At 38.3% G+C, this 16,747-nt stretch overlaps 1 protein-coding gene across 1 annotated transcript in view; it reads right to left on the bottom strand.

Moving 5' to 3' along the window:
• Positions 1-14,965, bottom strand: part of LOC113650726 (cadherin-like protein 26) — a 32,690-nt gene extending 17,725 nt beyond the window's left edge. Inside the window, exon 1 of the mRNA XM_027159208.2 lies at positions 14,898-14,965. Within this exon, the coding sequence (XP_027015009.2) occupies positions 14,898-14,950 (53 nt within the window). The 5' untranslated portion in view covers positions 14,951-14,965. The remainder of the gene's footprint in view (positions 1-14,897) is intronic.
• Positions 14,966-16,747: the final 1,782 nt, after the last annotated feature.

Raw genomic sequence — 16,747 nt, 5'->3', positions numbered from 1 at the left:
AATACAACGAGAGTAAAAAGGAAGCAAGAAAGCGAGAAAGAAATTCCCCTGATGACTCATTCTATATACACCAGATTCACCAGATTCTTCTATAGAATCTAGAACATTTTGACTTGGTTTACTGTGTTCATACAATATTAGCAGGAGATACTGACATGCGATTCAGTAATGTTATAAAAATTATGCTTCAAATAAATGTTTCAAACATAGATGAAAGTAAAGTCATAAACCAATGTATTTTACAGACCTTTTAGAAATGGCAAGAAAGTTTATACAAGGTAAAATGTTTGAAACTGAGGTCATCATATTTGATTTCAGACTGATTTTCAACACAGCAAATACTGTTCTCTCACACACCAGGATGAAATGCCTGTTGGGACTTGACTTGCGACATGATAACAACACGCAGTATTTAAATTTACAAGAATATCCTCTATATTTTTCTCTATATAAGTTCGCCACAGGGCAGAGTGTTACGCCACAAAGTATTTCGACATGTTAAAACAGGTGATAGATTTTTCACCTTGGATATACTTGGGTGAAATGAATCAGTAACATTTATAGACTAAAAGATTTTGGTATTTAAATTCAATTCATACAAAAGTTTATAGTTAAAAAATGCATTTCTAATATTTCATGATTCACTAAATTTCATCAAATCTGATGCTCCAAATTTACTTCAAATCACTCAAACATTCACTTTCTACCGCTTATCCGAACTACCTCGGGACCTCGGGTCACGGGGAGCCTTGATACCCGATGACACCTGAGATAAGCACAGGCCCGAGGTAGTTCGGTTAAGCGCGTGTATACCCTGGACAGAGTGCCAACCCATCGCAGGGCACACACACACAACAGACAATTTTCCAGAGATGCCAATCAACCTACCAAGCATGTAGAAAATCTATATTGGCTACATACCTGGACCTCCTCCATGTGCACACCATGCAAATGACTTTCATTAAATATTTTCATTGCATTGTTCATGATGACAGATTGTGAAAGGGAATCCACATTAGAACAAAGAAGCATTTAGATGGGTGGATGAACTGCATGAACTTCTAAGCCATTGCATCAGCACACCAGGCATGTGAGACACAACTACTGTATAGGAAACTATATATATATATATATACGCTTGACAATTGCTGGCAATGCTGGACATACCATAATAGTTTTCAACCAATGGTGCTCTTCAAAATTGCATTTAAATTTGGTGGTATGGAAAGGCTCGAAGACAATCTGCTCTTTAACATTTTGCATCACGCTTTGCCTACTGTTTTTATGATTTATTTCAACATTTAAGTAACTCTCTCAACAGCAGCAAAAAAAAAAAAGAAATAACTTGGAAAAAAGCACAAAGTGGAGTTTTGGGAGATTAGAGAGTAAAGCAAAGCAGACGCAGTGGCAATCTAGGAGGAATGAGTCCTAAAGAGGGCTGGGTGTAGCATTCTCCTTCCATAATTTGTTTTTTGTATTTGGTTCTGAATTGTACCTAAAAGAACATCATATTTTATTATGCTTAGTGTAATCCAAGTTCACCCTCAGGCCCAAATATGAAAGAGATTCTGTTACTCAGCCTTTCCACTGTAACTTCTTGATCGAAGAAACATAGCATGAAGTAACATAGCCTGTCAGAGATATACTGGTTTAACTAGTGTTTAATACACTGAGGGGGTGGGGTGGGGCAGGGCAGAGGGTAGATTCATGTGTAGGGAGTGATCTTGTGGTGTTTGCCAAGTTTTGATAAACAGAAGCATGTCAAAAGCATTCCAGGTAATTGTGTCACTCAGGGGTTTGGTTTAAAAAACAGACCATTCATTTTGGGTTGCAAGGCAAGTACGCATTGTTAGTAAAAGGCCTGGGGCCTCGTTCATCAACAGTGTATACACGGTTTTCTGCGGTGACATGTTTCTTTGCATTTCATGGGAATTTTGCAAGTTTTGCGAATGTCTTTTTTCCGAGAAGTGAATGAAATGTCACAATAAATTTTGCAAGCCCTCCTCCCCTTCATCACTATTATCAATTGCTTGTTATCTGGACATGTATCAAATGCATTCAGAAGCACAAGGGCTTACTCAGTCCTCTTCCGTTTATATGCATTCACACGGTGAATTGAGGGCATGTCCTCAAATTTGTTTTCATACCACTGCTATCTCGATGACACTCAGCTCATCCTGTACTACCCATCCTTAGACTCTCATGCTTCTGCTCAGACCTTGAATCTCATTATGTCTGGCAAACATCATGGATGGCAGCCCATAAGCTGAAACAGTTATGAGTTCCTGTTTATCTCAGATGAATAGTCTCCATGTCAGGATCTTCACTGAGCTCACTTTCACTTACAATATGCAATCTTTTCATCTAAATTGATTTAGAATGCAGCTGGGCAACTTGTTTCACCCTTCGAAACTTCTTGCTCTGAACCCTCCACTGGCTTCCTGTAGCTGACTGCATGAGATTTAATACACTGTAGCTTGCCTACAGAGCCAAAAATGGACTGACACCCACTTACAGTACATGAAATTTTATCTTACCCCGCAACGCCTCACACTCTCTCTGATTGTCAAGCACTACTTGATTAATTCCAAAATCTCGCAAGATATAAAGAAGGTGTGCATTAAGACTCTTTTCTGTTCTGGAGCCTAGGAGGTAGAATGAACTTCCCCTAAATGTACAAACAAAGCAAGTCAATTCAAGTAGCTTTTATTGTCATTTCAACCATATATATATCTAAGGCAGTACACAGTGAAATAAAACAACATTTCTCCAGGACCATGGTGCTACATAAAATAACATTAAGCAACATAACTACAGAACTATGGACTTAAGTCCTAGCCACATGATGTGCAACCTAGTGTAAGACAAAAGACAGTGTGCAAACAGACAATACAAAACACTACGAGACAAACACACAAAATAGTGCTGAACAGTGTGCATACTGTATGTTATAAAGTAAATTGTGCACAAATACAGGAATGAACACTTATATGATAACAGCAGTTACATGAGGTATTGTAACAGCAATTGACAGCATGTGCAAAAAGAGCAAGGAAGATGGGCTTTCCTCAGCCTTCATAAGGAATAGAGACACTTCTGTGCTTTCTGCTGTGTGTTGAGTGACCAGGTGAGGTTCTCCGCCAGATGACAATCTCCATGGAAGATCTGTCGATGTTAATTGGAGAGTGGTCTTTCTGTGCTCTCCTGAAGCCAACAACCATGTCTTTAGTTTTGTCAACGTTCAGACTGCAGGGTGTCCAGTGAAGGTGGTAGCTGAGTCTTGATATGCTCCATGACAATCTTCTTGAAACACTTCATTGCATGTGAAAGGACAATAGTCATTGAGGCAGGTCACTGTAGACTTCTTTAAGTCAAGAAGCTTTTATTGTCATTTCAACTATATATAGCTGTTGCAGTACACAGTGAAATGAGACAATGTTTCTCCAGGACCAGTAACATGGTACTACATGAAACAAAAACAGAGCTAATGACTTAATTAAGTAGTCATAGCCACATGCAGTACTGTAACAGTGCAAACAGTGCAGGACAAAAGACAAAAAGACAGTTACCTCTTTTCCACCGGAAAGAACCGGGTGCTGGTTCAGAGCTAGTGCTGGTGCTGGTTCCACTGGCGAACCTTCTAAGAACAGGTTTGCCTTTCCACCGGCTAGAGAGCCGTCACAGCGCCGAGTGTGATGTCACTGTATACGTGTCACATGTCCCAGCAACGTTAGCGCATCAGCGAGCAAACACAAACACATCAACAATGGCGGATGGATGCTTTACTGTTAATACTCATGGCTTTGCGAACCTACATTGGCATCCAAACACGGCGAATAAAACGTGTACGTGCAGCTCCATGTAATCTGTATAAAAGGAGGTTGTAATAGATAAAGTACATAAGATTATTTTATCATAAACACAGAAAAACAGTTAGCCTTAGCATGTAGCTACCTACTATCATGTGTGCTGATAATGTATCATATCGCGGTAAAGTAAAAGTGTATTAAACATTAGTATACTTAAGGTACGTTATCAAATGCACTAACAGTAGCCCCGCCCACAGCTCCTGACGCAAGCGGTTCTTAAGTCTAGACCAGCAATGTTTTGGTGCTACTTAAGAACCACTTTTCCTGGTTCGGAGCCGGTGCTTTGGCGGTCGAAACAGAAAGAACTGGTTCTAAATTAGGCTCTGGCTCCGAACCAGCACTCGAACTGCCTCGGTTGAAAAGGGGCAAGTGTGTTCTGGGTATTCCCTGAGCACCCTGCCAGGAATGTTGTATGGTCCAGCAACCTTCCGTGGGTTAACTCTGCATAGAGTGGATAGACCAAGTACTTTATCGTTGTGGGGAGGGATGGTCTTCCTTGCCGCTACGTTGTTCTGCACCTCAAACCAAGCGTAGAAGTCATTCAACGCATCATGCGCTGGGTGTCCCTGCTGTCCTGAAAGTGGCTTTGGATTGTCTGGGCATGTGCACGCTTTGCTTCTCTGTTGGCTCGGGACAGATTGGCCCTTACTGTACTTAGGGCCGCCCTGTCCCCTGTTCTGAAGTTTAGATCTGTAGTCTTCAGCACACACGCACTTTAGCAGTCATTAACAGGTTCTGGTTGGAGTGAGTGGTGATGGTCTTGCAGACTGTCACATCATCAGTGCACTTGACAATGTAGCTGGTCACTGATGCTGTGTACTCCTCCAAGTTGACGGAGTCACCATTGGTTGCAGCCTCCCTGAAGATGTTCCAGTCAGTGCACTCAAAGCAGTCTTGATGAGCAGCGGTGGCTCCTGCTGCCCAGGTTTTCACCTACTTCAGATCTGGTTAAGACCATATGTGGTCTGTATGCTTGAATTATCATAACAGAGATGCATAAGTAGCTGAGGTGGGGGCGGGGCTCCACACGATACGTGCCGGGAATGTTTGTGTAAACAAGATCTAGCTTGTTTTCCCGTCTCGTTGGCAAAGTCTACATAACGATGGAATTTACGGAGCACTGATTTGAAATTTGCATGATTGAAATCTCCGGCGAAGATAAACAGTCCATTGGGGTGCACATTTTCAGATCACTAATAGCCCCATAGAGTTCACATAAAGCCTATTTAGCATTAGCCCTGGGGGGATTGTACATATGAAAACCGTGGTGAATTCCCATGGTAAAAAATGGCCTGCATCTAATAGTAATAAACTCCACTAACGATGAACATTAGCTAGAAACAAGCACAGAGTTCTTGCAACATTCAAAGACCTATCTTTTCCAGAAGTACTAAAACGAGCATTTAAAAAATGGTTGTGTCTGTGTGCTTTTCTGACCATCATTACGTCACCCTTAGAGTTTACTAGAAACCTAATGAATCAGTTGTAGGATGTATTACTTGAAAGAGACTTCAAAGTGTTCTGCAAGTCACTCTGGATATGAACATATTTCACAATATTTAAATGTAAATGAAGGCCATGTTCCCTGAGGCAAAACATTTTATATGCTTAAAGATAAATTGTCATACTAAGGTTTTTTGGAGCCCCTTGGCTTGACACATGATTGACTCATTACACCATGACATGAAAGGAAGGTCGTAATACAAAACGATAGCTAGCAATAAAAAAATAAAAAACATTCTCATGGACTTTTCAGCAATGCTGTTACTGTTTTAGCTTGAATCGGATTTGACTGGTATTATGACAAGTGAGTGATTAATATCAAATTCTTCATGACTGCACTACATCAGCAATTCCTCCCTTTTCAAAACTTATGCGCATAAACACAAGCCAAATATGATTGACATACAACTAAGCAAATCACATATATATTTAAAGGTTTTGTAAAAATGTATTTTCCTCGATAACACAAACCCTACTCTATGCCCAGTTAGACTGTGTATAGCTCTGCTGGAAGTAATTACCTAGTCAAATTTTATGAATGCAAAAGACAACACAAATATTATATTTTAGAAACTCTTGGTTGAGGGAGCAATGTATCTTACTGTACATGGCATAATCCATCGTAGATGCAATGCCCATAATACCTGTATTTTACTTTTATTTGCCATAAGCTACATTTGCAGAAACGCACTCAATTTTATTTTTCATTATTTGCTATACCTTGAAAGCAGCCTGTCTTTACACAAAATAAAAATAACTGTATATGTACTTTAAGCCTGAACATCTTAAATCCCTAAATGCCACTTTTAAACAAGCAAATACATTTCCTATGTCCCTGTAATGTTATAAATATAAGTATTTTATGTAAAATATTAACTGATGCATTAAAAGATATCATTAATCTATAATCTCGTTTGGTATTTCTACCATTAGGGAGTTCCCTTCTATTAATTGGCAGATCATGATTATTGACAACACAATTAGATTACGACATTCACCCTTAATTTGTCATAGCAGTCATTACAAACTTGACAAGTGCCTTCAGGCTGAGCTGTCAGGAAAATACACAATACTTTAGAAACACAATCTTTTTTGAGTACCTGGCCGATACAATTAGGCCATGCCAAAACCCCATCCAAAGCTTTCGCATTAAATAAATACTCCTGTATGCTTTGTCTCTCCAGATTCCTGTCACCTGTGACTTTTTCCTGGTCCATTTTTGGCACTGCAAAGGCATGTTATATGACCTAGCTTTTTGAAAAATTATCCTAACTTGGCTTATCTGTCTTGCCATTAGCCTAGCCATTAGATTAGCTGTAGCTACGTCCTGTTTTACTCAATCTTGCTTTATTAAATTTCTAGCCTTGCTATAAGCTATGTCTTAGCTTATACTTATCAAGCTTGTCTTGTCTATCAGTTTATGCTTCTGTTATTTAGAACTATATTCCTTCATTAAAGTTGGAACTGTTTCATTAAAACTGCCGAGATCACACTGTAGCAGCCCTTGGCATCGATAAATGAACAGAGAGTCTCTAAACGGGTGTAGATCATTTATTGAGACACGTCTTCAGTTCACGAGTCGTACTCTTCAACATGAAGCATCCACCAGTCATCACCGTTTAACACCGTGAAACTTAAATTAAAGAAAGAAAAGTACACATTCAAAACAAACAAATGACCTACACACATTAAAATCAAACTTAACAGTGATAAGCTTTAAGCTATCGTAACCAGATTCACAATAAAATAAAAGACATACCTCGCTCCGCTTTACCAAGGGTGCAAAACAATACCAACTCTGCTAAACTCTGACAATCCAGTACCGGTGTGCAAAAATAAAAACTTACAAAAGTATGTGATCCATGCTATTGCCCTGAGCACATGCAGAGACAAAACCAACAGCTAACCAAGAAAAAGGAGCACATGTTGTGAACATGCGCAACATAAATAAATTCCTCCGGTCAATCTTATCCCGAACACAGGTTCCGCATACACACGCACACGACCCTGCACATGAACAAATGCTGCCAAATGCTGTACATGAACAACGGTTCAAACAAATGAAAGCCCAAAGCCACTTACACACACTACTGGATGAGAACGAGTCAGCCAGGGCCTCTATTTGCTTTAGCGTATATATTTAATGCTCTAACACCTGTGAACACGATCCAGCTCTCACCTAACATTGAGATCAAAATTCAAAGATACATAACAAACAACGAAGACAGAGTTGTTTCTAAAAATACACCAAAATCGATAAGTAATGAGTTTTTTTCTGTACATAATATTTTCATTAGTAGTATGTGTAGTGTGTTCACACTAAAATTCAGAGAAGTACAGTTATTCAGCTGATAAATCAAAGTGTAAACATTTGCAGCTTTGCTTAATAAAGCAAAAGACGGGTGGAGCTACTGTACCAAGCGCTAATGCTAGATGAGGAGAAAATCTCACTCCAGTGGATTCACTAAAATGTCTTTTAAATTAGATTAAAATATTGTAAAAATTCTAGGTATTCTTCTAAAGCTAGTGTTATCATGTTACACTCAATTGGCATCATTTGGCAGCAACGTATACTTCTGGGTAGTAAATAAAAACTGTTAGCGTTCATTTGATGTAATACTAATGCACCAATATTTGATGTAATATTAAAATTCAAATATGGCAGAGTATAGAATGCGTAGTGTAAGTGGATAGTGTGTACTATGTCATTTGGGTCATACCTGTACCACATTCCAAACTACTTGGTATAAACCACTGGTGTCATTTGGAGTTACTTCTTGGTGTGCTTAGGTAGGTGAGATTTTATAATGTGCTAAATTCACTCTGAATGTGTTTAGATTGTGGACTTTAAAGACATTCAGTTATTAATGTAGCATTCTTTCCAAATACCAGGGCTTTAAATGCATAGAGAGAGAGAGAGAGAGAGAGAGAGAGAGAGAGAGAGAGAGAGAGAGAGAGAGAGAGAGAGAGAGAGAGAGAAGGTGAGAGAGAAAGTGAGAGAGAGATAGAACATAGCTAATAAAAATATGGCAACACCTTCATATTAAACTTGAAACCTGACTCACTGCTCAACGTGAACCGTGCTTGCAGTAACAGTATCTATGAAGTTATAACAGCTATCTGGTTTGTTTTGAATAGGGGAGGCAGATTTGTTTTTGGTAAGGGAGGCAGAAAGGAGTTCCAAATCAACATAGGAGAAAATGGGAATGCAGGGAAGGCAGAAAACAGAGAAAATAAACAGTCTAATAATCCAGTGAACAGGGAAAAACAAGGCAATGCAGGAGAAAACAGAGTAAGTAAACAGCCCAATGAGCAGACTTGAACAGGATTGAGTCTGGAGACTTGGTAGGTAGAATGAATATGCAGGACACTGGGGAGCTTTAGTCAGACCGCCACTTGGTTGAGCACCTTGGAGATTGGGAATGGCCCAACAAGGCATGGGGTGAAGTAACTGCAGGGGACCTTAAGCAGCAGTTCCCTGGTGGATAGCCAGACCCTTTTACCGACACCATAAGGAGGTGCCGGAAGGCGCTTGTGATTGGCCCACTGGGCAAAGCTTATCAAGGACTTAGGGTCATACAGTACAAGCTTGTCTCCATGGCAATGGCAGACTGAGGCCTTGAGTTCCTGGGTAGAAAACAGTGGTGCTGGTAACTGTAGGCAGCCTGGCAGGGTGAGAGACCCATAGCAGATGATGGTAGGGATTTGTGGGAATATTCAACTCGCACCAGGTTGGGGGACCAGGACACAGAATCCTCAGCATACAGGATACAGGGCCCCGACTCTAGAACCTGATTTAACTGCTCGGTTTGTCCATTGGTCTGTGGGTGGAACCTTGATTACAAGCTGATAGTGATCCCCAGGAGATGACAAACTCTCTCCAGAAGTTATACTCCAGGTTCTTGCGATCAGTCTATACAAGAAATTGTTGCCACCACTCCTCCAGGGTAAACTTGATGGCCAGTAGTTTACATTTGTCAACAGCTAGTTCTGCTCTGAAGAACTGAGGTGTCAAGAGTAGACTGTGCACGGGTTGAGTTTGTTGTCTCTGGGGTCTCTCTGGGACAGTACAGCCCCCCACCCAGGTCAGAAGCATTGACCTCCATAATGAACTGGCAAGTTGGGCCCGGGAGAGTCAGGATAGGTGCAAAGGTATACAGTTCCTTGAGCCTGGTAAAGGTAAGTTCAGTTTTAAGGGTCCAGACAAAGGTTCACAGGGTGGAGATGAGTTGATGTAATAGACCGACAATGGAACTACAGCCTCAGATAAAAGGTGGCAAAGCCCAGAATTTGCTAGAGTGGCAATGCAGGTAGAAAACAGAGTAAATAAACATTGCAATAATCCAAACTGAAAAGACCCTTGCAAAGAACTATGTGTTGGCAGTGTGCTTATATAGTGCATGGCTGCATGATATGGCCAACGCCCGGGAAGTGAAAATCCAAGATAGTCGCCATCGCCCGGAAGTGTCGTCAAAGAAACCGGTTATGTAAATGTAGATACATAACATATACATTAGGAGGAGCGATCTACACCCACATATCGTAACAAAGAAACATGCAAGTAAGAAATAAGAAAACCAGTTCATTGTTAACCGTTAATTCTCCCCAAGGCAGCCTCACATTTCAACAAGCTGGCATAATGCGCTCAAAAATCTTTTTAATCCGAGCCAAGCAAATAACAGATAAATCATGGACATGTTCACAACAGGATAGATCTGACTAATCTCTAGTCCCATCCCAGTCCTGTCAGCTTTTCCCTTAAAAACTTACATGAACTCATCCAGCAAGGTCAAAAAGTCTTTATAAGGAGCCAAAAGTGACCCCTGAACCCTCTCCACAATGTTACGAATTATTATTTATTAATATAATTTGGATCAAAAGTTTTAAAGAAAGTTTTATAGTCCCATCTCATCGGTATGTCATACAGTACCAGTATTTCCCAACACATGCTTGTAATGAAGCTCAAATATTTAACTGAGACAGTGTTTCTTTAACATCCAGTCTTACTGTTGATTTTTTTTTCTTGTAAGGTTAAAAGGTAAAAACACCCAAAGATAAGACAATAAACTTACCAGGGCCCAGATGCAATCCTAGTTTAATAAGAAGTACCAATCAAATTACACACAGATCTATTATATGGCTGAAGGTTTCCCGGCCATATGTATGACCCCCTTATCAGATTTTTATTAGATGTTGTATTAGAGCATGGCTACAACAATTTGTGTTCATTTAGCCTCAAGCACATCAGACACTGATGTTGTGTGAGGAGGTCTGGGGTGTAGTTCATCCTAACGGTGTTCAGTGGGGTTGAGTCAGGGCTCAGTGCAGGACACTAGCGTTCTTCTACTCCAAACGTGGCAAACAGTTTCACCATTGAGCTTGTGCTTTATGCACAGATTTGGGAGAAGATCTTAGTTCCATTGAAGAGAAATTGTACAGCTACAGCAGATCTGCAGCAGGTCAGATGGTGAACTGTTCACATACTATTGTTCATGTAGTTTATAGTTAAACAAAAACAGCCTAAAATAAAACTTAACTAAAGCATATAACATTAGTAGTGGGTCTAATCACTAACAATCGACTACATTGGAATTATTATTAATTAATTAATCATTGCCGTACATTCACTACCAAAAATCCCAGAGGGACTAATTTATCAATGATTTTGAATAATAAAAGAAATTTGCATATACAATCTAATAAATTGTGTGTGCAAGGTGTCAGCAGCTGAGGTATAAACAATCGTTTGATAAAATTGCATGCAATGTAAAGTAATTAAAAAAAAACATAATCCAATATTTTTTTTTTTTTTGTACCTGTTCTCCTTAACTGTGTAAAAAAGTATTCAAAACAAGAACGGAAAGCAACGGCAAAACAAAAGCGGAAAGTAACAAGTGTAGACATGAGTACAGTATGTGCTCTATTATCAGTCTTATCTATGAAAAGACAACCTTCATAAAAGCCCTTTAAATGCTGCTGATATCAAAAGATGGACATATAAAATAAATGTAAATAAGATACTGGTTGTATTGTGCCATGAAATGGCAGAAACTTCACCTCTATAGAGACTTTCCTCTTATAGCAATGTTGTGGAATTGTGTGGAAATTGTTGTTGTTGTTTCTTTCCCCAACTCACAGTGATCAGTATTTAGTAGTCCATTTCTGAAAGCTACTATCAGAAGGTAACTTGAGGCTTTCCCATTTTTTCATAAAACACCTGTTTTCATACAAGCTGTGATGATTTGGTTAGGTCATTCATTCATTCATTTTCTACCGCTTATCCGAACTTCTCGGGTCACGGGGAGCCTGTGTCTATCTCAGGCGTCATCGGGCATCGAGGCAGGATACACCCTGGACGGAGTGCCAACCCATCACAGGGCACACACACACACACTCTCATTCACTCGCACACTCACACACTACAGACAATTTTCTAGAGATGCCAATCAACCTACCATGCATGTCTTTGGACCGGGGGAGGAAACCGGAGTACCCGGAGGAAACCCCCGAGGCACGATTTTTGCATCTAAGGTCATGACACTATTAAGCCTTCTCTATATTTACAGGGGAAAATTCTGTACACTTGATTGTTTAGTGCTAATAAAACTATAAAATAATAAATTACATTTGCCAGTCATGCATTAAATATAAACTGGTGTTATTCGTTTTTTATTTAAAGTTAAACCATTTATGAAACCACACAGTTTGTGATTCAGTACAGATAATCGAGTAGTAACAGAGAACATAAATGACATGAAAAGTTTTGCCTTTTTATTAAATCTTCATGTCAGCATACAAGTTCTCTGCTCGCATAGTTTGGCTTATTCGAATCAAACAAACCAGCCGATAAGTTTATTCTGGTTATTTAAAATAAATAAAAACTATACAAGGAACTGACTTTTACATGCCTAGGATATTGCAGATGGGGAAATTAAGATTTGAAAAGAAAGAAATGGTGAGAAAGAAGTGAATGATTTTCAAGACAGACTATTGTCATTATCATCATATGCAATTAGAGAATAAATGCCACAGACTATAGTTAATGAAATAAGTACCATGGTGTGAGAAATTGTTAATAACATAGGGCATTACTCATAATTGTTGTGAGTCACTTCTACATGAAGAAACACAGTTGGCATTGGTATCCTACCAAGTAGAGCTAGTTAAAGTTATAGTACACTATGGATTTAAAAGATTTATATTAAAATGTAAGGTTATATAAAATGCTTAATCAGCCATTTGACAAAATCAATAGTGCATGCTGGAAATGAATTAATTAGACTTTTTTGTCATTTAAAAATAATAATAATTAAAAAAAAATAAGTTTAAATCCTAAGCCCAAGGCTGTTAACCAGTTTAGGTATTAACACTAATGTTAAGTCAGCTTTAGCTAATCAGTATAAAATAAACCAATTAGATTGTCAACTCATTTAATACTATAAAAGAAAACAAGTTGGCAGTTTTTGGTCATCCCTTTGTGTGTTTATGCCTAGAAGAAATAGATAAATGTTCGTAAATGTTTAGGCCTCTTACAATCAATTTGTGAATAATTGTTTTTGTTTTTCAATATGAAGCTTTTTGAGCTCTTATGATAAGTGCTGATGATGCTGATGTTGATGACATTAGGATAAAGTGAGGGTAAGTAGCTCACCCTTTTGTTTTCTTACCCAGCTATTTAGGAAGAAAACATCCACAGGCTTTCCTTAAAGTGTACTAAATCAATCCAGATTTAGAAAAAAACATTTTTAGTTTAGTTGAAGTTTAATGGACGTTATGAAGATGTCCATCTTGGACCATCTTAATCATGACGGTAATCAGCCATGACAAACAGAATTACTTTCTTCCTTGCAGTTTGGTATGCTTTCATTAGTATAGCCCTGCCTCCAGGAGTACTGCAAAAGTCTGGACCATATTTACAGTAAATCCAATACAAGTATTTAACACGTTTTCAATTTAACAAAAATAAATAAATAAAAATGACATCGAGGCACTGTCATTAGAGCTAGAACTTTTTTTATATAGATATACTATATACAATAAAATATATACAGAAGGTTCTATGATGTACTGACACACTTAACAGTAGTTTATGAGTGTGGCAACTATTTCTGCACACTTTTCTGTATGCACACACAAATAAACACACAAACACTTTGTAAGCTTGGTAAACGTTTGCTTTCTCTCAGCATACTCGTTTCAGAACCTGTTGAGCTTGTTAAAGAAATAACACAATTCATTATTCACAAGAACTCATACGGCATGGCACAAATGCCTTACACGAATGGCACATACGGAATTTTAATGATGGTGCTTTAATTGTAATACATTTAAAGACAATAAAGGTGAAAGTACACAAAATAATAGGAAGGGTGATTTAAAAAAAATAAAAATCTAACCACAAAAGCAAAACCAGTTTCTAAGTGAAAAACAGTTGATGCATGTTAAGAAAACAGAAAAAAAATTACATACTGCTATGGGGACCAGACACGCTAAATGCCCACAAACATGTTTTTAGAAAACAGGCAAGCAAAAAGTTGTAAAACAGGTAGAGAGCAATGTCAGGAAAAAGAGAAAAGAGAACGAATGCACAAGAAACGGCTAGAAGAGCTCAGGTAGTCACACTGAGCGTTACTTATGAAGTATTGTTTCATGTATGAAACATCGTATTTACGAGCTGAATGCAAATAAATGGCACTACAAAAGTTTTTTTTTTTGTATGAAAACTTCTGTATGAGCTCTAAGTTTAGCATCTCAGCTTTTTTTTTTTATCCATTTATTTACAATAAAACCAGCAAGTTGCCTGAATGCAGTATGACAGGGTTGGATATTAATGATATAATATTTAGGTTTAATTAACGTTTAGAGCGGATTCATAAATCGATTAAAAAAAAGTGACACATTATTGTTAAACAAAAAAAAACCTTGCTGTCTTTTATTGTAGTTAATTCACAGAAACAACCTTTATCTTTGACCAAACTAAGTGACATGACTGACGTAATTATAATTCCGACGTCCCACCTCATAAATATGAAATTCCCAGGACACTCGAAAACACAGTGTGAACGTGACAGAGTTTGTGCATCTTGTGAAATGTGAAATCTGGGACAACATATTTGTAGACCCTGAAGTTGATCAGACAAAATGATGGAGAGAGAAACCACCAAAGGGAAAATGTTCACTCCATGAAGGCAACTCTAAATATGACACGATAGCCAACTGAAGCGACGTTACGTGTCCGCGTATACGTACGGCCATTGATTACAGTAGCTAAAGTCACTGTAGAAAATTTGCCATGACTCAAATGCTAAAAGGTTTGTGGTTAAATGAGTTTGAGTCACTAAAGCAAACATGGCACCTGGTCTCACACCAGCAACTGGTTAAAATGAGCAGGATGTCAAAAATTATATCATGCTGCATTTCTATGGAAACCATTTCTTAAACTAAAAAAATACAAAAAACATGTTAAAGCTTCACACTTACAGTAACAGTTAGCACCAAATGGCAGGGTTTGTACCCAGACCTTACCTTACGCCTTCTTTAAACAAACAAACTTCTTTAACCTCATACTGATTTTTCATGAGATCGGGTCGGCACAGATATCCGTTCTCTGATCACTCTGACAAATGAGCTTCAGTGAACAATAGAGGCCAAGCAATATAATGTAATGTTAAATAGATTCTGACATCATAACAAAGAATAAACATTTTCCTCCAAATCATCGTTATTTACCAATTAATTGGCTCCCTGCCTGCAAAGATCGTGTTGTGTAATAGACCCAGTTTCACAAACACATCAGTAAATGCAGTCAGTCTGGTGTTGAAAACCACACCAGTGAAGAGTGATACTCTCACGCAATTATTTAATGAATACATTTGATCACACGCCAAAATTATCCACGAAGACTTCTACCTCAAGTGACTCGGGTAGACGTTTAAACTGTGCTTTTGAATTAGAGCTGAGGTCGAATCTACTATTGTGGAACCAAATCATCCTGTCAGGTCCACTAACGGCTTCCCGACATGAACCACGGACTACAAACATGGCCGTCACCCTCCTTTTGATCGATCGTGCCTGTTCTCAGACTTTCTCAGTACTTTGAGAAGTACTCAGTATTTTTTTACCTTGCCAAGCCTTTGTATAAATATAAGCTCAGCTTTTTTTTTTTTTTTTTTTTTAGGGGGGTGGGGGTTGGGGTTTAGCCCTGATACACTGTTTGCTGATGAACCATTGCCTGTTTTTAATCCTGTTTTGGAACCGGTTGACTTTCTTTACGACCTATCGGACACCTACAGCGTATTAAGTCGTTCGATTGACATTTCTAAATGTATTTAAGTGTCTCACTGTATGAGATAAAACCCTTTAGTCTGTTTTATAGCTTTTATTCTTCATGTCAGATTATACCATGATCATCCTGTAATGATAATCCTGTAATAACCGAGATTAAAGAAAGTCATTACATCCCAATCAATCAGCAGGAACTCGGTTAGAGCAGAAAACCGGCTCAACAGAAACACTCTACAAAGTGAGCTTGAGGTTAATATGGGTAATTTTTTTTTATCTGGTAATTCATGAATATAATTTTCATGAATATTATTTCTGACACAGGGAGAACTTTGTCCTCGAGCGGCTTTGGTTGCCCTAAAACACTACATCACAAAAACCCTAAAACACCTGACATAATTGACAGATTTTGTATTTGTTATGTTTTTATTGAACAGGGCCTTTTAATAAAATAAAAAAAAATTGATGATCATTATGCATACACATCATTTTCTTACATCAGGTGTTTATGCCAATTTACTGACCACAACGATGTTTATTTTAGAACAAAAACTAATTGTTCCTTGTATTTGGAACGTTTCAAACATTTCTCTTTGGTTTGGTATGTTTTTCTTGAACTCTTTTATTTCCTACAGTAGACGTGAGAAAAGTGCATAAATCCCACAGGGGACAGAAGACAAGTCTCAAATTGTAGACAACAGGGTTTACAGTAAAGTAGTGATAATGTGGGTGGTGCAAAGCTTTCAGACGTCTAAGACCTGAAAAGATTTTTTTTTTTTTTTTTTTACAGTGTAAGAATAGATCGGAACAGAATCTATTTAATAAACATGCAAACTTGGCTTACAGGAGAAGCATGATATGATTTGCATTCATGCAGAAGTTTCTAATGGATTGTGGTGGCAGTTATGATCTACATATAAAAAACACAGTCAGAAACAGAGTTGGTTGTAAAAGCAAAGAAGTAAAAATGATATTTATTTTGCTGCAGCAAAAAAAAAACGTCATCTATACAGTGTAGAGTACCAAGTCGACACAGTGAAGAGGTAAAGTTTAGAGATTCAGCTCTTACTTTTATACCCTAGGTATGTGCTTGT

The sequence above is a fragment of the Tachysurus fulvidraco genome, chromosome 23 (assembly GCF_022655615.1).
Source record: "Tachysurus fulvidraco isolate hzauxx_2018 chromosome 23, HZAU_PFXX_2.0, whole genome shotgun sequence".
Classification (NCBI taxonomy): Eukaryota; Metazoa; Chordata; class Actinopteri; order Siluriformes; family Bagridae; genus Tachysurus; species Tachysurus fulvidraco.
This window is presented reverse-complemented; position numbering and strand designations above follow the sequence as displayed.